The sequence below is a fragment of the Scomber japonicus genome, chromosome 13, assembly GCF_027409825.1.
Source record: "Scomber japonicus isolate fScoJap1 chromosome 13, fScoJap1.pri, whole genome shotgun sequence".
NCBI classification, from domain to species: Eukaryota; Metazoa; Chordata; class Actinopteri; order Scombriformes; family Scombridae; genus Scomber; species Scomber japonicus.
The window spans coordinates 30,650,836-30,675,898 of record NC_070590.1 but is presented as its reverse complement, the minus strand read 5'-3'; the positions used below and the strand labels follow the sequence as shown (position 1 = coordinate 30,675,898).

Here is a 25,063-nt window from a genome sequence, read left to right as displayed (position 1 = left end):
GCTGGTCACAGGATGCATGTAAACTAACATTAAAGCTAATACTGAACCCACTTAGGAAGTTTAGCAAAATTGCTAATAGGATGTTAGCTAACTTTTTCCCATTGATAATTTCTTTAAAAAACGCGCCAACCTATTTCCAGCTCAAAACACTCAAAAGTGCCTAATATGCAATACAGAGTAGTGAAATCACAACTTACATGCACAGAATGGTGTGTTTACTCTTCTTCATCAACAAAAACCTTGGTAAGAGATTTCGCTCTGTGTGATGGAGTGCCATTAACGTTAACGTTCATTTTTCTACCCGCCGCACTCTGCCTCTGGCAAATATTCGTTTCATTCGTTGGTTAGAAGTGAGAGGATTAGGTGTCTTCCTAATATAGCCAATCGCAGCCAGAGTGGGGGCGGGTCTTCAGAGAATGGTTGGTAAACAAAATAATCCAAGCAGTCTGTGCGAGGCCTGAGGCCTGTACTACGAAGCTGGATTAACATACCCAACTATTTGAGTGAATGATTTCAAACCAACTGTATAACATACATAATAATATCCCTCATGTGCCTCAAGGCTTATTTTACAAATATATATTTTCGTCAATTTTTTACAATTAGGCCTACAATAAATAAATACAGTTATTATGCTCCCTGACACTTTGATCTCAGGATGTCAAACCTACAGAATAATATCCCCCACGTGCCTTAATGATTATTTTTTAAATATTTTGGCCAATTAAAAAATTGCATCTATCCCTAAAAGCTCATTCTCTCCTAAGCGCTCCTCTCGCGATCCTCGCACCAATGTTGACAGGATCTTTTAAGAATGGGCAGGTCATTTTCTAAGAGAGCTGATTGGTCAGGAGGTGGTGCTTTTGTACTCATTGATCTCTTATCCAGAACATAACCTGCTCCGGAGCAGGTTAGCCGTTCAGCATAAGTTACCATGGTGATTTACCCCGGTAAGAAGTGAACCAGCTTCGTAGTACGGAAAACCCAGGGTTAACCCTGAAGTTACCTCGATAAGAGAAAATCCAGCTTCGTAGTACAGGCCCTCACTAAATAAACTACAGGTTTTCTGGGTGTCACAAACCCTGTGAAGTGACTCATGATTTTTTACAGTATCTGCAGGAGGCTTAATTTCTTTTTTCTGCATTTGTTCTGTATGGAAAACACTTTACAAATCCAACTGTGTTTGTGTGTTTTATATTTGAGTATGAAAATATCATGGTTCACTACAGGCTGTATATAGCTACTGTGACACTGAAAATGCAAAAGGCCTACTGATAAGATTATCAGTATTTTAGCTCATCATAGTGTGTTTCATTGAGCACATCAGTGTGGAACTGGTTCTTAGAAATGTTCATTAATTTGATGTCATGTGTTTGTCATTTGAAGACAAGATTTCACTTTGTGAAGGCATGACATTGTTTTGAATGCAGTTTACTTTTGCAAGAGATTTGTGAAGTTTTGGGTTTTGAGTGTGATTTTTATTTATTTATTTGTGTGTATGGTTTTAAGAAAATGAACCATACTTTCATAAAACGTGTCTAAGCAAAACTATAATACCATGCGTAAACAGGGCCCTAGATTCAGGCCCTACACTCTAAATTTGGGACTCTCAACAGTAGCCTACTGCAACAGCCTTCTTTTTCTGTAATATATGATTTTATTATTATCATTATTATTATTTATTCTCATTTACATTTTTTGTATTCTTTCTTCTACTTTATTAGTTTCACTTTTGTAAATTATTATGATTATTATCTACATTTGTGTTTTTTATGGCACATTTTAATGTCTGTTATCATATATATCTACTGGCACCTCTAACCCGAACCTCACCTCATTACTTGTTAAGAGGCATGCGGGATGAGGTTTAAGGGTAATTTGGGTTGATGGGGAATATTGTAGAGACCGAAATGTCTTGTGCATGACCTTTTCTATTTCAGTTCAGTTCAGAGCTTTATTGTCCCTCTAAGGGAAATTTGGTTTGCAGTGACAGTACAAAAAACAACTAACACAACAACCATAAATAGATAAATAAACAGTGACATAACAAACATCTATTTTGTGTGCTGAAAAAAAAATCTTCAATAAACACAAAAAATATAACTTTCGAAAATGACCAACAAATGACCAACAGCAGAGGGCAGCAATACGCCATTGCAGCGTTTAGTCTGCTTACGGAGAAGAAGAAGAGCACGCGCAGCATTAAAAGTAAAGAAGAAGAAGCGAGCTACACTAGTTAGCTTGAGCTTGTTCAGCTAAGTCCGATAGCAATGGTGTGTCCGCTGTGAAAAATGTAGAGAAGAGCAGCAACGATGCCCTCCTTCGTGTAGGCTGGTTAAAATGTTAATAACATTGTGCTACGTCTACATGTGGGTACGCTTCCATAAGTGCTACTCTGTGCTGATCCGGAACAGTCTGTCCAGACTGAACAGTAGCAGCCGCAGCAGTCTTAGTTTCAGCCGCCTCTGCTCGGCTTCAACGCCAGCTACAACACCGCAGACTGGACACCACAGGAGCAGGCAGCAGCACAGACCGCCGCCATCCGAGGACACCGTCTTCCTCCAGCTGGGAGACAAGTCCGTCCATGTCACGGAGCCTCAGGTTGGATAACAGAACTATTGTTAAGTTGAATGACATGACTTCCTAGGCCTTTCTCAGCCCTGTTTACATGTCACACTCTCCAAAATCAGAGCCGTTAATAGGTTTAATTCCCATGCAGTTCATTTTAGAGTTGCAAGTAGGTTATTTGTTACGGTTTAAGATAGTCCCCTCTGATAGTTCTGCGTCCATCCCACTACAATGAAGCTGAATAAAATGAGAGGAAATTCAACAGGAAACCCGTCCCCATGTAAGCGAGTGTGGTCTGTGGATTCTGGAAAGAGATAATGCTGCTAATATAAATTCTGTGAGATGCTTGTCAGTACTGTATGCAGCACTAATTAAATTACATTCACGTCGATTTTATTTGGGGGCACTGGGCAGGGAGAAATGCCAAAAAACATCTTGCAATTAAATAAATAAAAGTAATTAATAAATAGTCAGTTTGCATTATGGAAAAGTAACTGGACAAGTCGCTTTGTAGTTTCAGCCGCTAAAATTTATATTGTAAGTTTGTATTATGGCATAGTTTCAATTGCCAGTTTAAATGACTGATATGTCTACCTAAATTGGTAAATAGCTTATCACTTTAATACTAAAGTAAAACTTCTACAAACAGGGTAATGTCAACATGATTATAGATTCAGAAGTGGAATTTATATAGCCTTTTACAACTCAGAATAGCCTAATGAATGGCACACAATCCATTAGGCGTAAACAGGGGAGCTTGGCTCTCTTCAATAAGACATGAACTCCCCTGACAACATGATTTGTGACATTTAGGGGGCTCTCTAAAACACTGACAATATACTATTTTTCAATCAGTCTGCATACGGAATCGAGATTATTAATTTCTCTGTTATGTGGTAGTTAGTATACAGTGATGTCAAAAACAAAATCATGTAAGTTGACTGTGAAGACGGGAGCCAGTGGCATCTCTTACTGCAAGTGTGACAACTGATGTCACACTTGCTGCTGGACTGCTGTCAGCACAGACTTGCTTACACCTGGGCTGACAATGTAGGACAAGCCGGCAGAAGAAGCTGGAGATTAGAGGTGGGTAGATATGCGTTGGTCACAATTAGATTGTATCACGATTCTAAGGTGCCGATTCGATTTGTATCACGATTCTCGATTATTGCGATTCGATATAATTGAATTTTCTTTTCCTTCTTAAAAAACAAACAAGTTGAATCTTACACTTCTAGAGATGATAAACCATGAATGACATTCCTATAATCAATGCACATCAGTCTGTGTCAATGTAATGAATTGTTCAATAGATTAACCAATATGTTTTTAAATAATAAGTAAGTTCTCTGACTACTCAGTGCTCTCTGAAGTAGTGTAATGTCTGATAGCTTTAACAAAATAACATACACATGTATGCTACGCATAAATAGGTATTTTCTGTTGTTCAGTCGACCTGAGCTGTTGGAACAATAAATAAAAGATAAATATTAATAATGGTTTATTTTTGTAGTAACCAGTTTTACTTTTTCCATCATTAGACTTCCATACAAACTATGTGCGCTAGATTCCCCTGCTGCTCTCCTCATCTCCTACTGTTGACTGTGAGATCTGAGCAGGTAGAAGCTGATAGTTCACTAACTATAACCAGGGAGCACACTGCAACAAGGTTAATGATCCACACAGTGACATGATATCATTGATATGATGCGCAAAAGCCATAGGAAACCGATCATTATTTCTGCACGTGCATACGTGCGCAGGATGCAGCACACATTTTCTAGTTTTATGTAGTGTGAAGCTCCTACACTTTAGAAGACTTAGGTGCGATTGGTGTAATAAGCAGCAACACACACACTATCAGGACGCTGTGCTCTCACACGCGCTGCATTGATAGTCACACACACGCGCTTAATCACTCTAGTGCGCGCTGGTGCTTGCTCGCTCCAGATTCCAGGAGGTTGTGTCTCATTTGCGGGCGTCAAGGAGCCACTATCAATATGCTGGAGACTCACAGGACGTCCAGGAGAGTCGGATTGTCTGCTTTTATACTCCCCTACTTCACTAGCTTATGAAGGGAGGGGGCAGGTTGTGTTATGAAGCCTACACCAAAGCCAAAAGCGAAGTTATATGGTTAACTAGCTGCTAGCAACTTCTAATGAAATCGAGCAAGTGATCAACATAGTTAATGTCACGTTATTTCATGCACAGTCAGTTTTGCAGCCGCGCTGAGAAGGTAGTGCTGTAAGGTAATTAAACATACCACTTGGCCAAAATAGAGCCTCTAAAATAGAAAAGAAAATCGATTCTGGGGAGAAAAATCGATTTTTAAGATCACCCCATAAAAAATCGAGATATGTACATGAATTGATTTTTTTCCCCCACCCCTAGTATTTTGACCTTTTGAGCACTGCCACAATGGGTCTAACTAAGTGATACTGCAGTTAGGGCTGGTCAAAAAATCTATATTATATCGATATTGTGATATTTTATAGATATCATCTTAGATTTTGAATATGTTAATATGGTGATATGTGATACGTGGTGTTTTGTCCTGCTTTTAAAGGCTGCATTACAGTAAAAATGCCATTTTCTGAGCTTAACAGACTGTTCTATTATCTGCCTATATCCACTTAGTCATTATATCCACATTATTTATCAAAAAACTCATTGCGTAAATATTTTGTGACCACACCAATAGCCATCCCTACAATATGGTCAAAATATCGATATTGAGGTATTTGCTCAAAAATATTGTGATATTTGATTCTGTCCATATTGCCCAGCTCTAACTGCAGTGACAATATCTGTCTGTTTTACCTGATCTTTAAAATAAATACTTACAGTAACAACTGGCACCACAAAACCACTTGTCTTAAATGATTTGGACACTTGACTTGAACATGATCATAAAGATATAAAAGCAAGATATGATTCACATACAACACAGTGGCCTTTTCAGTGTTTACTTTGTGAGGTTGAAACCAATAAGGTGTTGTTCTGTGTCAAAGTTGAAGCAGTTAGTTTGTCTTCTGATATCAAAAGGCTGCAGTTCAATTTAATTGTATTTATATATGGCCAAATAACAGCAAACGTTAACTGTTGTTGGTAGCTTGAATGTATTTGTATTTATCTGATGATTACTGTATGGTGCGCCATACATTTCCATAAGGACAAATATCTATCTGTCTGTCTATCTATTGATCTCAAAGCACTTTTCACATAGAGCAGGTTCAATGTAATTTAAAGAGACCCAGCATTCTTCCATGAGCAAGCACTTGTGACAGTGGCAAGGATAAAACTCCCCTAAGAAACCTCAAGCAGAAGCAGGCTGTAGGTGGGAGGTCATCTGCCTCGACTGGTTGGGTTGGGTTGGGTTGAGTCATTGTGTCACTGTCTACTCTAACCTTGCTTCTATAACCCCTGGCAAATCACAGACATGCCACAAAACTATTTTTATTCAAAATGCCAGCTTTCTGGCTTTAAGAAACATTTAAAACTGTTGTAGTCAGTTACAATAGCTTTTTTTAGATCAGAGGAAAAAATATGGAATCAGTCAATTCTTTCTTTTTTTTAATGTTTCTTTGAAAAAATATAGTTTTGTGGCATGTCTGTGTCTGTCTTGCTTTTTTTCTACAAAATTAAATAATTGACTGAACATCCTCCAAGATTGGTGATTCCATCATTTTTGCCAGGGGTTGTACACATTTTTTAAGTGTCTTTTTCCACTTTGTGCCTTCTGATAAAAGCATTTCATGACTGTCACTAACTACTAATCAACATGTAACAGCTTTGTAATCTTTGTAGTTAACATTTCGTGTGTTTCTAACATTGTCTGTGTTTTCTGCACTGTTCCCAGGCATGTGATGACCTCAGCAAATGGACTGTGTTATTGGGGTCCTCTATGGTTTGTGGTCCAGGAATAGAGAATATTTCATTCATCATAGAAGCTACAGGACACAGAGTGGGCTACCCATCTTCTCACACATCAAACAAGAAAGTATGCACTACACTTTACTGAACAGTGGGATTCCACTATGTGTGATTTCTCTGAAATGTGTCTGTGTTGTCTTTTGCAGTACAAGGCAAACACTGTTCACATGGGCTAAATAACAAAACATAACAATGATTAGAAACCAACATACATCAGACGGTGCTAAGAAGCAGCTGCACACAGTATCAACACATTGTGTGCATAGCCTACATACCATGGGTTAGCCATGGTATGTAACCCTAACCCATGGTTGAAGTGTACCTATGATGAAAATTACAGGCCTCTCATCTTTTTAAGTGGGAGAACTTGCACAATTGGTGGCTGACTAAATACTTTTTTGCCCCCCTGTATATCTCCATTAGTCTTCATTCAAATGCTACCAAAATCAACACGTACATTCTCTAAATAGTAGATATCACATGTTCTTAAGTATAGACAGACAAATACTCTGTCTGGCTATCTGTGTGAATGGTCAGTAAGTCACCTTCTCTTGGCATACAAAGATATCTGGTTTGTGTGGCAATTTATGCATGTGGCATGTTTTCAAATTCTTCAGAAGGTCATATTAAGTTGACGCTGCTTATTGCTGTTTGTGGCTATATTTATGTTTAGGTTTTACATTAACCATCTAAGCAAATAACATGGGTATTTAAATTAAATTAATGCATGCAAATAGGGCTGGGCGATAAAGCGATAACGATACATATCGTGAAATAACTTTTCCTCGAAATATGATACAATTTTGATAGAATTAATTCGTACATGTTTTGACAGACATAAAAATAGCCAATCATAATTAAGTAGCACCGCACCGAACCAATCATGCTGGAACAGAGCCAGTCAAGTCAGGTTGAATCACACAGCACACATGCTATTGTTTGGGCTGTAGCAGTGAGGGACCATGAACGTAGATCATAAGCGAGAACTCGAGCGACCAGCTGACTGAAAATGAAAACCCAACGACAGATCAAAGATTCAAATGCTGAAGACATGGTCGAAAGGAAGGGCCCGAGAAAAGACAGCACACACACGTGCACAGTGGCTGTCGCACATCCCCCCTCTGATTAACTGGGTTGTAATCATAACAATGACGACTTCGGTGAGTTCGAAGGTGGCCTTCACCAATTGGACAAATAGGCATTACTACTACTACTACTATTACTACAACTACAACTACTACAACAACAACTTATATTTATATAGCGCCTTTCATTTCACGTTTGTAGAGGTGAAAGGGAAAAATGTCTCACTTGCAACCTGTGCAACGGACAAAAGACCCTCTCCACGTCAGTGGCAAGTAATTCAAACCTAATGAAACACCCAACACAAAAGTAACGTAATTAATGACTTTGACATTGATGTAACTCAGTTACTGACTCAGTTACTTTTTGGTAGAAGTAATGAGTAACTATAAGTAATTGCCCAACACTGCTTGTTTATACAACTGTTTCAGATGTTTTCTGCTGTACATCTGCCATGTTCAATTTCTGACAGAAAATAAATAATATTTAAATCAAAAATAACCTTCTGATGTCTTCACAACTCACTTATGAGTAATGGAACATTTAAGCTTGACAAAAATAGTAATTTGATTTATATCGTGATATATATACATATATCGATATCGACTGATATGAAAAAAATTATGGTATCGGGATTTTTCCCCATATCGCCCAGCCCTACATGCAAATAGATAATGCAATACTTAATACATAACTTAATACATAACTTAATACATAACTTAAAAATGTGTATTATATTTTAATAGAGGTTTCTAAATGCAGTTATTACAAAGTAACTTGCATAGTGCAAAAACAAATGTATACAGAAATGAAAAGACCTGATAGTGAAATTATGAAATAATCCAGATAAACGGTTTCTGGGAAAAAATAATTTTCATACTGCCAGTTATGCCACATATAATTGTTTTTGTTACAGAATTTTCCAAAACCAAGTTTTGTTTCATAATGACATTTAATTTTACAATGTCATTTTTCATGACAGTGCTGTTGTACCCTTCACCTTTCAGGCAATTTCATGGCCATTTCCTCTTAAGTGAACAAGCTAAACTAGATTAGAGGAGCGCAATTTAAGTACAGTCCATTTACCATTTAAAATATATCTATCTAGATTTAGCCAGTTAGAACCTGTTAGTTAGAGCAATAACGTAAGTAAGCCCAGAAAAGCAAAATTTGAGCAGTCATCCTGATGTGAAGCCTATGGGCTGTGTGGGAGCTTGCAGGCAGGGCCAGTGGGAGAAACTCTACTTTGCATATTTAACCCTGGAGGCAAAAAAACGATTTTGTTTTTCTTATGCACCAGTTGAACAGTTTGAGTTATCTAGTTGTGTGTAGTAATGTACACTGATATTAAAATGCTTTTCTCTAGCATGGAAAATAGCTTTGTTAGGCTAAAGTTTCAGATAACCAGTAGTGTGTGTTTTCTGCAGGTGCTGAAGTGGTCTGACTGCTGTCTTCCTCTGGCATGTAGTCCTGGGCAGCCATTCAGGGCAGTGGCTCAGGCCAGTGTGGATAACTTCAGTCGGCTGGGTGTGGCTTTTATAGAGGATCGCCTTCAGCTGGACAATGGACTTATGCCTTCAAAGATAATCCGTATGTTGCCTTCAATTACATTTCATATTAACAGTTTTTATGTTCACCACCTCAAAACACCTTCCATATTTGTTAATTTACCTCTAACAGTGTATATTTGATTTAATGTGATGCATTACATTCTGTTTTGTAAAGTTAATTTAGTAAAATCTGTTCCTCAGCAAAAATAAGTCATAATAGACTTGAACTCATGTTTCTCATGTTACTCCTACGTTTTTGAATAACAATGTGTTATTAAAGCTACAGTCTGTAGTTTTTAGAAGAAAACTAAAGAAAAACTTCTTCCTCTCTGCTGCGCTGCAGCTCTGCCTTCTAAGTCCCTCCCCACAGAGGAACCTGCCGTGCACGCTGCACGCACGTGAAAGCTCGTCCCCACAGTAAGAGAGGAAGTTTGACCCATAGACTATATAAAAGAAAGGTTTGACCAAGTGAGAGCAAAGCAGACGCTGCACGAGGGAGAAGCGCAGTGTCATTGACACTCCTCCAAGCTCTAATTGGTTGTTTTACTCGGGAGCGATGGATTCTTGCAAATCATTTTACGACCACTAGGTGGACCCAGAGACAGTGAATTATGTCACAGCTTATCTGTATCTTATTCTACTATCAGATCATAATGAGAATTTTACCAAATATAACACAAAAACAGTTACAGACTGCAGCTTTAATACAGGTATAATCAATATTCTTTTATGTTTTATGGCCCATCATCTGCTCTCATCATCCTGGTTTCAAGCAGCAAAAGCCTCTTAAAGAAGAAGCAGTACGCTACCTGCTCAGCATCAATCACCAGACAGACCCAGACTTGTACTAGCTGGTGAAAATAGTGGATTGATCTGTCAAATAAATTAAAGAGAATATTCGTGAATGTTGGGCTTGAATTCATCACAACTCCAAATGAATGCAAGTGCTGCAATCTGCTGAATGCATAAATGGACAACTCAATTAAATTAAATCAATCAGTTTTTTAAATATCACTATATCACAATAAGTTATCATGAAGGCATAACTGTCAGCTTTCTAAGGCAAGCTTTCATGCTCCAAATTAGCTAATCAAAACCCCTCTTAATTCCCCCCTTGCGGTTTGTTAAGGCCTTGTTTACAGAAATACATGTCATATTTTTTATTTCCAAAAGTCACCAGATTTTTCTCCTTACATTTTTATATTTGATAGCTGTCCTGCTCCAAGAATCCATTCTGTGTGAGCTGTTGGAGAAGCAGCGTCCACCGAGCCCAACAATTGTGACATCAGCACAGCTTTGCAGCCCCATGGCTGAAAAGCCTTTGGCTTGTCGCCTGTCAGCTGACCATCAGCTCCTTCTGTCCAAGAAAGACAGCCTTTTTCTCATCCCAGAGGCAAAGCGGAGGTTAGAAGAGCGACGAGGGTCAGAGCCACTCTGTAGGACCCAGGATCTGGGATCTGTTGGTGACTCAAAAGACCATTCCTTGGGGAATCATCACCATATGGAGGGCCATGGACATAACCTCCATCTGTCTAGCTGCCATGAATGTTTGGAGCTGGAGAAAAGCACCATCCTTTCTGTCAAATATGCCTCAGCTGAGAACATTACAGACCTTCCTGATGATAACTCAGTAGGGCTGGACAGTGGGGATGAGATTCTGGATGAATTTCAGCATGATGCCAATGGTTTTTTTGATCAAAGCAATGGATTTCAATGTAATTGCAAACCGCCAAATATTCTGGTGTACACGGGTGGTTGCCAGGAGCGTTTTCAGGCAGTTCATCAGGTTTTATCGGAGTGTATAAACATGGAAAACTACATAATATACCACCTTCTACCACAGCAGGTTCTGAGTGATCCTTGGCTGGACAACACCAAGCTCTTGGTACTGGCAGAGGGGCAAGCCCTGACACCCCAACTTCAGACCTGCTTTCTCAACTTCCTTGGCCAGGGTGGCAGGGTTCTGGGGATAGCCTCCACCCTGTGCCCAGCAGGCCTCTCTATGGAAGTCAGGGAGAGACAACGTGGGCAGATCTGTAGGCTCAGCTTTACTAGGGAAGACAGCACAGAGCTGGATTTAAGCGTGTTGGCAAGTGGGAAGGTCTATGTCAGAGATATTCAAGGAGGAGGAGAGGTTGAGCTCTGGGGTGAGTTGAAAGGGGACGGTCCTCATCAGAGGGATATGGTTATCGTCAGGGTAACCCATGGAGAGGATGGCGGAGAAGCAGTTGTCTGTCAGGTAAAGACATTAAAGAAATGATTGTAGTAGCTCATAGGTCTGAATAGTTTTTGAAATGTGGCTAGTGCTGATACAATTGCAGAGTTGCTCTACCAATACCAAAATGATACTTTATGATAAATGACTTAATATAAAAATGCACACTTTTCAAATGTTACACATTTAACATATTATTTAAGAAAACTAAGAATTTATGGTCAACAGCATCCACAAAATCTGAAGCACGCTTTGAATCCACAAACAAAACAAATACCAAGACACTTACAAAAAGAGAAAGCTCATGCAAGAAGAAAAATGCAACAAAGCTAATGCATTTCTTGATTGGATCATGTTTCCCTTAAAGTATTTGCCTGAGGATTTTCTATATTTTTCTTAATGTCAACAAATCATGTGCAGAGCCAAACCAATAAACATGTATTTGTCACTATTAACCTACTTAACTACTAAATAGCTTCAGTGTCAATGATTTTGGCATGGCAGGCAGCTAAGAATCCCACAATATGCATGAGTACAGATTATTATTATTATACTTGCTCCACCTAAACTGAACCTGAGCATTAGCAGCAGAGTGATTACAGGTCAATGTGAGTGTGTGTTAGTACTCCTGTGACACTAACTGGTATTGAAGTTGTACATCCTTGAGTTTTGTTGTTGCCCAAAGGAGCAGCTCAAGCAATAATCCCATTTCATCCATTATTATTTTTAGAACTGAAATTATATTTGTATTGTAAATGCCCATATTTAGTATTTTATTAATAATATTCACAATGTACTTACATACAAGTTTATGTATTGCCAATGCCACAGTCAACATGTGATTATTTTATGTTCTGTCCAGTAGAGGGCATCCCAACATTACAGAGAAACAGGCTAAAGCTTTCTTGCTAAGTAATAATTAAGTTTAGGCACAAATGAATAACGTCAACTTGACCTCTCCTCACTGTTTCCTCTTTCAGTGAACTTAGCAGTGCTCTGCTTACTGCTTTAATAATAATAATAATAACATTTAAAAAAAACATTATTGAGATTTGGTTTCATAGGTTCACTTGTCATCAGCATTTCAGATATTTAATATTTGTTATTTTTATATTTGTTGTTGGAAATTCAAATCACTTCCACACAGCACTTTGTAAGTTATCAGGAGTGGTGATCTCCATAGAGGGGTCTGCTTCACTTCCTGCCATTTCTGTTGTGACATTATGTCAGCACTCTGAATGTGAGATTGTGATTCAGAGTCAAATTCAGAAAACTTTATTGATTAAATGCAAGGTAATATTTACAATTGAAAAACTGCTAAATGGGACAGCCAAGTAAGTAAGTCAGTGTTTTAAAGCATGTTAAACATATTATTCTGTATGTTTCCTGTCTGTAGGTCCACCTGGAAATTGCTCCTGACTCCCAGAATTTGTCATTAGAAGGTTTTGATGAATTAAAGGCCAGCAATGCACTGCGTTATGAAGTCTTGACAGAGATCCTTACCTCTCTTGGCCTCAGTTGTGAAATAAACCAGAGTCCAGAACCAAGTCCAGTCCACCTGCTGGCCACTTCTCAGGTAAGATTTTAGGAGCCCTATTTTAACTATCTAAGGGCATTCTAGGTGCAGGTGCATTTAGGGTGTGTCTAAATCTGCTTTTGCTAATTTAATGGTGCATGTTTCAAAGGGCTTGTACATACTCTCTTAATTAATCATGGGTGTTTTGGCGTAATATGCAGTAAACCAATCAGAGTGTCATCTGCCATTCCCTTTAAAAGGGTGCATTACACTTTGGCAGATTGCTATTATAATGACACAGTTGCCAATTTGATTTTGGGCAAACATAACTCTAATGTAGCCTATCTCACCTCCTAAATGGTCACAAAGTTTAGTTATTTATGTTACACAACAGAGTTTACACTGCAATATGTTTCCAGAATAAAACATGAGTTACTTTTGCTGAAAAGAAAGTTGGAAAAGAGGCTGATTCATTCATAAAAAGGAAGAATATGGAGTTACTGACCAGTCGGATGAGTGTAGAGGTATGTCTGATTATACTGTAACAGCCTAATATCATCAGCTGATTTAATGAATGGCTGTGTGTAGGGGTGCAACAATTAGTCGACGTCGTCAACAAAAATCAATGACAAAATTAGTTGCAGACAAATTTAATTGTCAGGTGTGTTTTTCGTGCTTTGCGGAGCTGTGAACTCCAGCAGTAACAAACAAAAGCACCTGAACAATACACACTGCAGCATTACACAACTTAACCCAACTCTGAGGTGAAGAAAATAACCCGGTGCCTAGTCACTCTCAGCTCAACAATGCTGCGTCCTCTCAGTGTGTTGTACAGCTTACAAGCTAGAACCACTGATCCGATTAGTCGATTAATCGTTTCAATAATCGATGACTAGTCGACTATCAAAATAGTCGTTAGTTGCAGCCCTATTGGCACTGCGCTCTGTTCCTGCTACTGTCAGATGCTGCTGGGATTTAATGAACCGGAGGAGAAACTTCTCATACAGTATAAACAGCTGTGGATAACAGACTCTGTAAGAATCACCTACATTCATTAACAGATCAGTACAGATGTTTTAACCACAGATGTTCACATGCTTTTCTTGTTGATTTAAATCAACCAGTGGCAGCGTAGCAGCTTTCCTCCAGAAACAGACATATTAGGCATATTTTTGCATCTCCTCCCATCAGTTCACCATGCATGCACAAAACCACACAGATGTCGTGGTGCAGCTCACCTGTGAACCGGGGAAGGAAGAAGACCACCAGTTTAATTTTTTAATTCATTAAATTTTTTTCAAATTTGTTTTTGTTTCTTTTAATTGCAGCTTTTGTTATCTTTTAAAATAGTTCTGTTCAGTCATGGAGTAACAGGTAAACTCATCAAGGTTTTAATTGTTGGAAACCTGATCAATGCAATCTGTAGATTAGAGGATATGTGCTAAATATTGTTCAGCAGCAGGTTATAAGGGATTTTTGTACCTGGATGGTGCAGTATGCCAGCAGTCAGAGTGAATGTACTTTTGATTACAATAGCTGCGTACAGTATAATAGCCACATAGCACAACACCCTTTTATTATACTACTATTTTACAAGAAGGAATCCTGCTGCTAAACGTTCCTTGACAAAAAATTCACAAAACTGCTGAAAGCAACTTTAAGTAAGGAACTGGTGGAACTCCTAACTAAAAGAAGAGGCAGAGGTTGACCCTTTTGTTACAGATAAATAAATGATGATTTCCATTGTTTTTGGACTGTTCTGAGTTGTTGTATTGACTGTATCCTTATTATCTGTCATTTAAAATGTGCTTAGAAAAGTTCATTATTGTTATTTTTTCTCAAACTGCAGACACACACACAAGGTGCATTACCTGGAGCAGCAGACTGAATGTGTGTAGGTCTTAGTCTGAGGAGCTAGTGCTATTGCTAAAATCTTCTGAGAATTACTCCTAAACCAAAAATGTAGGAGTTCTACAGTTGGAACTGACACTTGGACACAGAGCCTCATAAGTCTCCCATAAAAACAAAACCATATTATATTAGTAAAAAAATATATATCAGTGGTTGATTCTGTCTTCATTGTTGATCCAGACAAATAGCAGGCTGATGGAAATTGGGGGCTGCAGGATTGTGTAGGTGGAGGAGAGCTAGTAGCTGTTTACAAAGAGAAAAACCCTACATGTCTGCAGAATGGCCTCCAGTTAAAGATCCGTACTTTATTTCTATTGTTCCCATTAGCTGTTAAAGTTGTTTTATGTTTTTGGTGTTATGTTTTTATACAGTTAATCTAAAAAGTAAACTGAATATTGGACCATTTTAATTGGACAAAATAAGCAATTTATCAAAAACGATTTGATAAATATTCTTCAGAAATTACTCAGATAAAATGAAATTGTCTGCTAACTGTCAAATATTACATTTAAATGTAAAGCACAACAAGATACAATTCACTAATAACCACATGACATAACTGAACCAGGTGACACTCATTTTAATATTCTCTTTTTTTTTCACCCTATTGTTTATGTGTCACATCGTTTGCTGGTTTATGTTCTTGTCTGTTGCTGTTTTTGTGTGTTTTATCCACAGAGATGACACAATTTCGTTGTACTGCTGTGCAATGACAATAAAAACATTGCATCAGCATATCAACCAATTTTTCAATATTGGCATGGATCTGAGTAAATGTCAATACAAAAAAGTTAGATATTTTTTATTATTAAAAAACTGAATCTCTGAATCTCCATAACATAGTTTGTCCATAGTTTGTCCACCAAACCATATATTACACATACAGACAGGGGATAAATTAAAGGAAAAACTAGTACATATCTGAATGTTGAGGTTCGGTAGCTCTGTTATGCTTTGGAGGGCAGGGTTTGGATCCCTGCAAATCAATACAAAGTTGTTGTGAGTGATGTGATCAGCTTTATCCTATGATGAAACATTTCTATCCTGATGGTAGTGGTCTCTTCCTGGATGACAATGTCACCATCCATAGAGCACGAGGGCTCACTGAATGGTGTGATGAATATGAAAATGATGTGAATCATATGCTTCACAGTCACCAGATCTCAACCCAACTGAACACCTCTGAAATGAAAATTTGGGACCAACATGTTTGACAGTACTCTTCACTATCATCAAAAAACTAAAAGGAGAATAACTTTTGGAAGAATGGTGTTCATCCCTCCAGTGCAGTTCACAGACTGGAGAATCAATAACAAGGAGCATTGAGGCTGTTCTGGCAGCACATAGTGGCCCAACACCATACTAAGACACGTTATGTTGTTTTGTCCTTATATTTGTCCCCTGTCTGTATATTGTCTGATGCTTTACTCATATCTAGAATAAACAAGTAACAACCACAAAGGAACAGTGTGGAGAAAAAATCAGCAAAAGCGATAATATATTGCCCCAAGATGTAGTGATCAGCGACTTCAAATACAGCATTCAACATTTGTTATCCAGTGTACAGTCAATATTGTTGTGCAGTTTAAAAGCTTTTTGGGAGCAGGGTAGCATTTACAGTATTAGATCATACTGCTGCTACAATTGAGAGGTTGAGGCAGCAGTTGATAAATCACGCTTTCTCTCTATCTGAAGATGAAATGTTTAGTTAAATAGAAGCAGGACTGGAATGGATTTGCCAAGACCCTTTTTGCTATTGAATGATTCATTCAGAAAAGTGTACTAGATGACAGCTGTCTTTCTCTTTAGTAACAGCCAATCCTCAACATGAAGCTGTGGCCCCTGAAAATCGATGGACTGTCTTACCATCAGGCAGCCTGTATGCTGAGATAACAAAAAATTTAAATTAAGGGGAATTGTTGCAGCAATCAGTCAATCAGATTTTATTTATAAAGCACTTTTCGTACAAGAAAATGTAGCACAAAGTGCTTTACACAATAAAAGCAATCAAAACAAAGCTAAATGGTAAATGGACTGTACTTGTATAGCACTTTTCTACTTGTGACCACTCAAAGCGTTTTTACATTATGTCTCATTCACCTATTCACACGCATTCATTGATGGCGGCCCCTTAAGCAAAACCAAGAGCCAAAACACTAGAAAGAAAGCAGCGCTATCTTACTCTCAGCAATTTGCAGCGATAAAACCAAATAAATAAAAGGAGCTAAAAATAGATACTTAAATAAATAAATAAAATACCAAGTTAATTTAAAAAATAATAATAGTTATCAAATAATAACAATAGAATTATGATATGTTATTATGATAAGTGGCTGATCAAAAAAGTCAGAGCTCAAACTCTTCTTCACTTTTAAAATGTTTATGATTGATTGAGGCTAATTGAACTTTTTGATCATTGTTCCTGGTTTTGGGGTTGTGCCCCAAATGAATAATTAGTTTTGATTATTCTTTAATTTCTAATTAATAATTATTTCTGATAATTATTAGTCATTATTAATAGCCAAACTCCCTTCCATTCCTACATTTTAGGGTGCCCCATAGTGAGGGTACCCAGCTTTTTTGGGGTGACCCGCAGTGAGGCTAACCTTACAATACTCCCAAGTACCATATCATCACTGCAGGGATACCATTATTGATGTATGTATGATTTTTTTACTATTCTGAATACCAATGGCAGCTGTATTTGTTAATAAATCCCATGTAAAGACCCAAATCAGCAGTGAATGGATTCCAATAAGTTTTGTCTGTCCAAAACCTTTTTAAAAAAAACACAGAAATGCTTACATAACATATATAAAAGAAACTACTGCTAGTGTTTTCCTTCTCTGTTCCTTTGTCTTATACACAGGAGGCTAAGACCACCTTCCTGAACTGGCTGCAGACACTTGCAGATGAAAATGGCCTCCTCGTGTTGTCCAAAACCTTCCTCAGGGTGGTGTCCTATTGTGAGCTCCAGAATGGTCCTTTGCTGCCTGAAAGCTCTCTAGTCCTGGTCACTGACTCTGAAGAATCCCAAAGGTGGGAGCTGTTCAATATGGAGACCTACAGCAGTAACTTGAAGACCAGAGTACTGGGGCGCACTTTGCTGTATGCTGACGTTGTTACATCTACCATGGACCTGTTGGAAGGGTAACACTCGTTCCTCTGAGTCTGTAATTATAAACATGTATAAGCTGGAGGAAGCGCGTTCTCGTAGGTTAAATTGCTTTGTGACCAAAAGGTTGTGCAGCACTTGGTTTTGATTGCTGCAATGTGTACAAGCAAACCAGCTGAACCCTCTGGAATTCTTACACGGTACTTTTCACCATAGCTACGTACAGCAAGACAAAAAAACTACTTTAGCTTATATTACTGTAGTTATACTTGAGTTGTCAGAGCCCCCGCATGTTCAGAAAGATTTATGTTGTCATATAATATAATAATCCATACAATATGGCTCTTACAAGCACTACAAAAAATGATCACCCTTTGGATTTCAGTAGCCTTATAAGATTGTTTTACTGTGCACCTAAGCTTATATCAAGGCAAGAAAGCTAACAAAAAGTAGGACTGATTTTTTTTTTTTTTTAAAGTATGCTTTTTTTGCCCATACTATTTTTGCTGTCTAAACATAAATTGCAATAACGCCACATGTACACCATGGTAATACCACAGTAATACTGCAGTGGCAGCGAAGTAGGATAAAATCATTTATCAAGGCGTACCTGCAGGGCTCACCATCTATCACCAGGTGGCACATGTGAGCAGTCGAGAATAGGACTGTTAATTCAGTTTAAGTAAGCAACACAAGGCTTTGTGGGACATTAGGACATGAATTCTACGGTAAAGACTGAGTATCTAATCTAACTTTAAAACATGTTGGATATGTATCGCATAAATGCACAAGCATCATGGTCATCAAATGTGCATTGTCAACCACAATTTCCACCTCGATTTACTGATTTGTGCACTAACTAAAGGTGTAATATACAATATAAACAAATGTATATCAGTGTCTCTGTAAAGTACTTTAAGGAGTTACATATTTCTGTGTGCTTGTCTCCCCCCAGACTTACTCTGCACTTACCAAAGGATGTGGGTTTAATAGCTATAGCTGCTCGACAAAGCAAGGGCAGAGGTCAGTGCTCCAGCACACTGTAAACCTGCTCACACAGCATTCAAACATACCTCAAATGAGTAAACAATCAGTTGTAGTAATTTTTGTCTTTGTTTTTTATTCATCTTATTTGTCAGAGGTTAGTAGTGGGTGTTTGGTACCATGTAGGGTCCCCTTGTATGTTTCTTGTGATCCTATATTTGCTGCTTCTGCAGGTCGGGGTAGGAATGCCTGGCTCAGTCCCTTGGGTTGTGCCATGTTTACGCTGAGTGTCGAGGTGGACCTGAGCTCCAGGCTCGGACAGAGGATACCCTTCCTGCAACATCTGGCTGCTCTGGCTGTGGTTGAGGCTGTTCGGACACTTCCTGGATACCAGGTATCAGTTTTCACATTTTACTGTATCAAAAATATCCACACTAAGTACATCTCTTATACACTACGTATACTGCAGATATCTGAATACAGCCTAAATATTAAAATTGTTTTTAGCTTAATATCATATTATAATACTTGTATATTGTATCAAAAAGTGATATATTAAAAATAATAGAATGGATTAGTTTGAACATTTTGTGTCCTTCTTCAGGACCTAGACCTGAGGGTAAAGTGGCCCAATGACATCTACTACAGTAAGCTGATGAAGCTCGGGGGAGTGCTGGTGACTTCCACTGTAATAGGATCGACCTTTCATCTGCTCATAGGTAACAGCCCCCACTTTTATCACAGGCAATGAAACTAGAGGCTATTTAAGTAGATGACTTCCGATGATAGCCGTGATTCACATCACAATATCACAGGTGACAGATTCTTCTGATCTGTCTTAACTGAGAGGTCTGCTTACAGAGAAGTGTTTGTGTGTGTGTTGCAATTTGTAGACACACTTTGCTAATAGCTAGACAATTTTGTGTTAACAACCTCAGATGTGTCAAACTGACTCCTATTTGAAGTGTTGCATTACATGTTTGTAGCATTAATGTTGCCAGACTAGCAAGTCTGTTAATAGTAAGTTTGGCAGAGAAAGTCATCCCTAAAAGTGTTTCATTAGTCAAGTTTAACCTACTGGAGTTTCTGACGTCTCTACTACAAAAATGGAATATGTCAAGCAGGTAAATATTAGTCAAAAATGATACGGAGCTCAGAAAGACGAGCATAAATTACCCTGCTGAAAGAGGCCACTGCCATCAGGGAATACCACTGCCAGGTAGATAAGATGTACAGTGGGGAGAACAAGTATTTGATACACTGCCGATTTCTACATGCTTTGTAAGTGGGAAAACCTGCAAAATCGGCAGTGTATCAAATACTTGTTCTCCCCACTGTGTGTGTCAAAGTAACATTGACATAAATGCCTGAAAGGACCCAAGATTTTCTAGCAGAACAATACTCAGAGCATCACACTGCCTTCGCTGGCTTGCCATCTTCCCATAATACATCCTGGTGCCATCTCTTCCCCACATAAATGATGTACATATGATCTAAAAATTGCTTCATGGTTCTGATGCTCATGTAGATATGTAGGCATTTTCAGTGGTGCACTGTGGTCAGCATGGGCACTATGACAGACCAGTCTGCAGCTACTTAACCCATACAAAACCCATACTTAACCCATATGCAGCAAGCTGCCATGCACTGTGTGTTCTGACAGCTGTCTATCATAGCCAGCATTAACTTTTTCAGCAGATTGTATTACAGTAGCTCTTCTGAGGGATCGGACCAGATGAAATAGTCTTTACTTCCCAGGTACATCAGTGTGCCTTGGGCACCCATGACCCTGTTGCAGGTACATCAGTTTGTCCTTTGAACACTCTCCGGGGGGGGGGGGGGGGGGGCGCGAGCGGGCGCGAGTAGGCAACAGGATGGAGGGAAAAATCATAAAAATAACAAAAAAATCATTAAAAACAAATCGCGAAAATCCCCATGTCGAAAATGCAAGTGGTTGGACTACTACAACACAGAAACAAATCAACCAGACAGTTTCATGTATTTTGAGCCTCTTTATTTCAGTCAGCGTCTGAGCACCTGTCTGCAATGAGACAACAATCTGCGACGTATTTCAAAGAGGATTATCGCTCTTTCGCGTGGGTTCGAGATCCATTTGTGTGCACAGCAAACGAGCTGTCAATTGACATGCAGGAACAGCTTATTGAGCTGAAGAGTGACAGTAGGCTGAAGGAACGTTTCACCTCCTGCCCTCTTTCGTCATTCTGGGCAGCATTGATGCAGGAATACCCTCAACTCTGTGACGTCGCATTGAAGATTCTCCTCCCTTTCGCGTCGACATATTTGTGTGAGGCAGGCTTCTCGAAAATGACTGCACTCAAAACGAAATACCGGAATCGTGCACAAATTGAGGATGATTTGAGGCTATGTTTATCAGACATTGCACCAAGAATTGAGGATCTTTGCAAGGCAAAGCAGGCTCAGGTCTCACATTAACATCGCCTACCTCCCGGTTATAACAATAGCCTAGTAATGATAATAGGCCTATGATAATAATAATAATAATAATAATAATAATAGTAATACTACTACTACTACTACTACTACTACTACTACTACTACTACTACTACTACTACTACTACTAATAATAATAATAATAATAACAGCAAAGCATGTAACTATAATTATATAGCTAGCCTAGTAATGATAATAGGGATATCACTACTCATAATAATAATAATAATAATAATAATAATAATAATAATGCCTGCAAGCTCACATTAGAAGTCTGGTGCTACTGCCAGTTATAACAATAGCCTAGTAATGATGATAGGCCTACCTGATGATCATAATAATAATAATAATAATAATAATAATAATAATAATAATAATAATTAATAATAGTGTGGGCCTAAAAATAACAAATCTATTATTTTATCTATCTATCTATCTATCTATCTATCTATCTATCTATCTATGCAAGGTGGTGTAGTGGGGTTGGGGCCGCGAGGGAGGGTGACACCGGGAGGAGGGGGGGCCCCAACTGCAATGAACCAGCTTTGGGGGGGCCCAGCTTGCAAAAGGTTGAGAACCCCTGCTTTATTGGACCACTTTTGATATACACTGACCACTGCATACTGGGAAGATCCCACAAAACCTGCTATTTTGGAAAGCGATCACAATTTGATCCTTGTCAAAGTCGGTCAGATCCTTATGCTTGCCCATTTTTCCTGATCCAACACAACAACCTCAAGAACTATTTTTAATGTTCTGGCTGATCATTGTATAGTCTCGTTTTGTGTGCTCAGAATAGCATAGTAATATTGCTCACAGTAACCGTATATAATGTGCTCTGCAGGTTGTGGGTTCAATGTGACTAACAGCAACCCAACATTGTGCATCAATGACCTAATCCGGCAGTACAACATACAACACAACTGCAACCTGCAACCACTAAGCTGTGCCCAGCTCATTGCTCGGACAGTTAGTTGTCTGGAGGCCCTCATCAGCAGCTTCCAACAAGGAGGCCCTGAATCCATCCTGCCCACCTACTACAAGAGATGGCTTCACAGGTGAGCACTCAAGACACTCCCATTGAGCTTTGGACTCGAATTTTACTTCTTATTTAGAATGAGACACCTGATTCAACAAGTATGGGCAAACACCTCAGATCAGCATATCTGCCAGTACTACGTACCATGATACCAATGCTCTTTATGCATAAATGAATTTATGCGGAAAGAATGCTTCTTCTAATTGTGTTAAATATAAAATGGATTATTTTGTATTTATATGTGAAATTTTGCAAAAAAGATACCAGATGTCAGATGCATACTCTCTCTGTGCAGGTTCACGACTAAAACTAACATACAGTACTCATTCTTTTTGCCAGATTTATAAAGCCGGGAAAGCTGTTTTATCAGTATCAGTCATTGTGAAACCTTGATAAGGTTGACACATGACCAATACCATTACACATGACCATAACTCATGGCTTTGGATATTTGTATCTACTGTATTAATCAATGACATGAACCAGTAAATGCAGTAATACATACATCATCAGTGATTTAGTTTTTGGCTTTCATATCTAAGCAAGCTTTAAAAAGTGCTGTACAATAAAGGATCTAATTTAAATATCCCACAAATAAAACAATGCTTACAAGCGGAAGTAGGCATGGTTTGATTTAAACTGGGCTGGGGGAAAAATCAATAGACACACTGCTACCTACTGGATACATGTGGGAGAACAGGCACTCCACTATCTCTTGAATGCAAATTGTTTTGGCATACTGCATCTGTGAGAATCATGCCAAAATTCAAGTGAGAAGGTTGACTCAACTGATTCAAATGCAAACCCTTTGGTGCAATTTTGCTGATCAGAAGTTAGAAATGAGGTAGCTTTCACAAGTTGTGAATTACGGTTGCAATTGTTTTTTGCAGGTTTGCAGATAGGAAGTTAAATTACAAACTCTAAGATTTTACACACAATATGTGATTATTGGAAAAATCACATTGGTATGTTGTTATGTTACAAAAAGCTAAATAATTAACATTGTCATGATTTTATAACAGTTGATACATACAAAGGATTCATTTTATTTCACTGTTGGATTTGGTTTTATGCATGAGGAAAGGACATTTCATTTCTCATATGGCCTGTTATGAGATATAGTATACATAACGTACTTCAACGTATAGGGAATGAAGGAAGTTAAGGCAGTGTACTCAATGACACAGTTTGTGTCAGATCCAATATGGGTGGGATTTGTCAGGGTTGGGGGCTGAGGAAAGAAGCTGTGGAGATGTGTGGATAGTCACACTCTTAATCTTAGTCTAAACTGACAATCAAAGTCCATAATGTTGTGAAGCTGAACTGTAACATTGGCTCTCTGTGATCTGGCTTCAGTGGGACTCATGTGCGTCTCTGGAGTGAGGATGGACCAGAGGCTGAAGTGGTGGGACTGGACCCCAATGGCTTCCTCCAAGTACACAGCAAGGAGCAGGGTTTGGTTTCGATGGAGCCTGACGGAAACTCCTTTGACATGATGAAGAACCTGGTTGTCGTCAAGCAACATTAGCACCAAATTCAACAAAATATGTAATCTCTTCCAGTACATTGAACAAATGACAGAATCATTCAATATGACAAAGAACTATATGGCACTATATAAATGTATCCTTGTTTTAAAATTGATAATGCATCATTAATTCCCCTTTCAGACTGACCCTGTGACACTGGTTAAACCCATATCAAGGTTCTATTGGTATGGACCAACCCGTGTCAGGAGGGACGGCAGTCATAGGGTCCCTGGCTTTGATGACCTGGTGTAAATGTAAATAAATGTAATGATGCCACTTTTAAATGCCATTTAATCATTTACCTTTTATCTGGTAATTATTTGATGCAATTCTCAGGGTTATCAGTAAAGTTTATGTACTACACAACACACTGGAGTATCTGCGAACAGTAGCAGAAGCAGGGTGACAACTGTCTCATCAATGGGTCCAATGTGGTTCAAATGTGCATTAATTAGACCTGCACTCAATGCATGGTTGCTGTGAAAGTGGTATAAATATCCCATTTGAAATGGGATAATTTGCTAGCTTATCCTTATGTTACCCTGACATATGTTTAGGTCACTAGTAGATCCAGCCCTGTCCCTTAATAAAAGCTTCAACATCAGTTTGATTATGAGCTACAGGTTTTGGACCCGAAATGCAAACAATTATTTAACAACTTGCACTTTCTGGAAACAATAAATGTTGTACCTTTTGTTCTAAACATCTAATCTAATTTCATTGTTACATGAGCACAATGAAGTGATCATTGAAGCTTAATTTTAGCAAAATAAAGATTTCCACAGGAATGTGTGGTTCATTTCTTAGTAACAAGGTCATAGAAGTCTACAGAATCCTGAATATGAAAGAAAGTCAAAAAGATACATTAGTCTCAACCGAGAGTGTGCTGACATGTCTGTATATGCAGACCTTTAATTCCAAATACATAAGGGTAGTAGTGATGTTATTTAAAATCTAAAATAAATCCTCATATGGACATGTCTAATTTTCTGCCTTAACCATATCTTGCTGAGTAACCTGCAACCAATCTTCTTCAGGCAACAGATCACCGCATAGGTGATACAGTGACCCTGTACCATAAGTACACATAATGAAATTAAATTAGCCTTTTTAAATTAAAAAGCCTGTAGAGCTTGTTGTGGCACCA

The 25,063-nt window shown here is 38.5% G+C and overlaps 1 protein-coding gene across 2 annotated transcripts; it reads left to right on the top strand.

Moving 5' to 3' along the window:
• The first annotated feature begins 2,231 nt into the window (after positions 1-2,231).
• On the top strand, positions 2,232-24,695 carry hlcs (holocarboxylase synthetase (biotin-(proprionyl-CoA-carboxylase (ATP-hydrolysing)) ligase)). Of its 2 annotated transcripts, XM_053332254.1 has the most exons (11): positions 2,232-2,601; positions 6,428-6,568; positions 9,012-9,174; positions 10,346-11,373; positions 12,746-12,925; positions 17,646-17,926; positions 18,847-18,914; positions 19,109-19,269; positions 19,480-19,594; positions 22,193-22,406; positions 23,744-24,695. In XM_053332254.1, the coding sequence occupies exons 1-11, from the start codon at positions 2,341-2,343 to the stop codon at positions 23,913-23,915; spliced, it is 2,784 nt and encodes a 927-aa protein (XP_053188229.1). In that variant the 5' UTR covers positions 2,232-2,340; the 3' UTR covers positions 23,916-24,695. The 2 variants fall into 2 exon arrangements, with proteins under 2 accessions (XP_053188229.1, XP_053188230.1); XM_053332255.1 differs by lacking the exon at positions 6,428-6,568.
• The last annotated feature ends 368 nt before the right edge of the window (positions 24,696-25,063 follow it).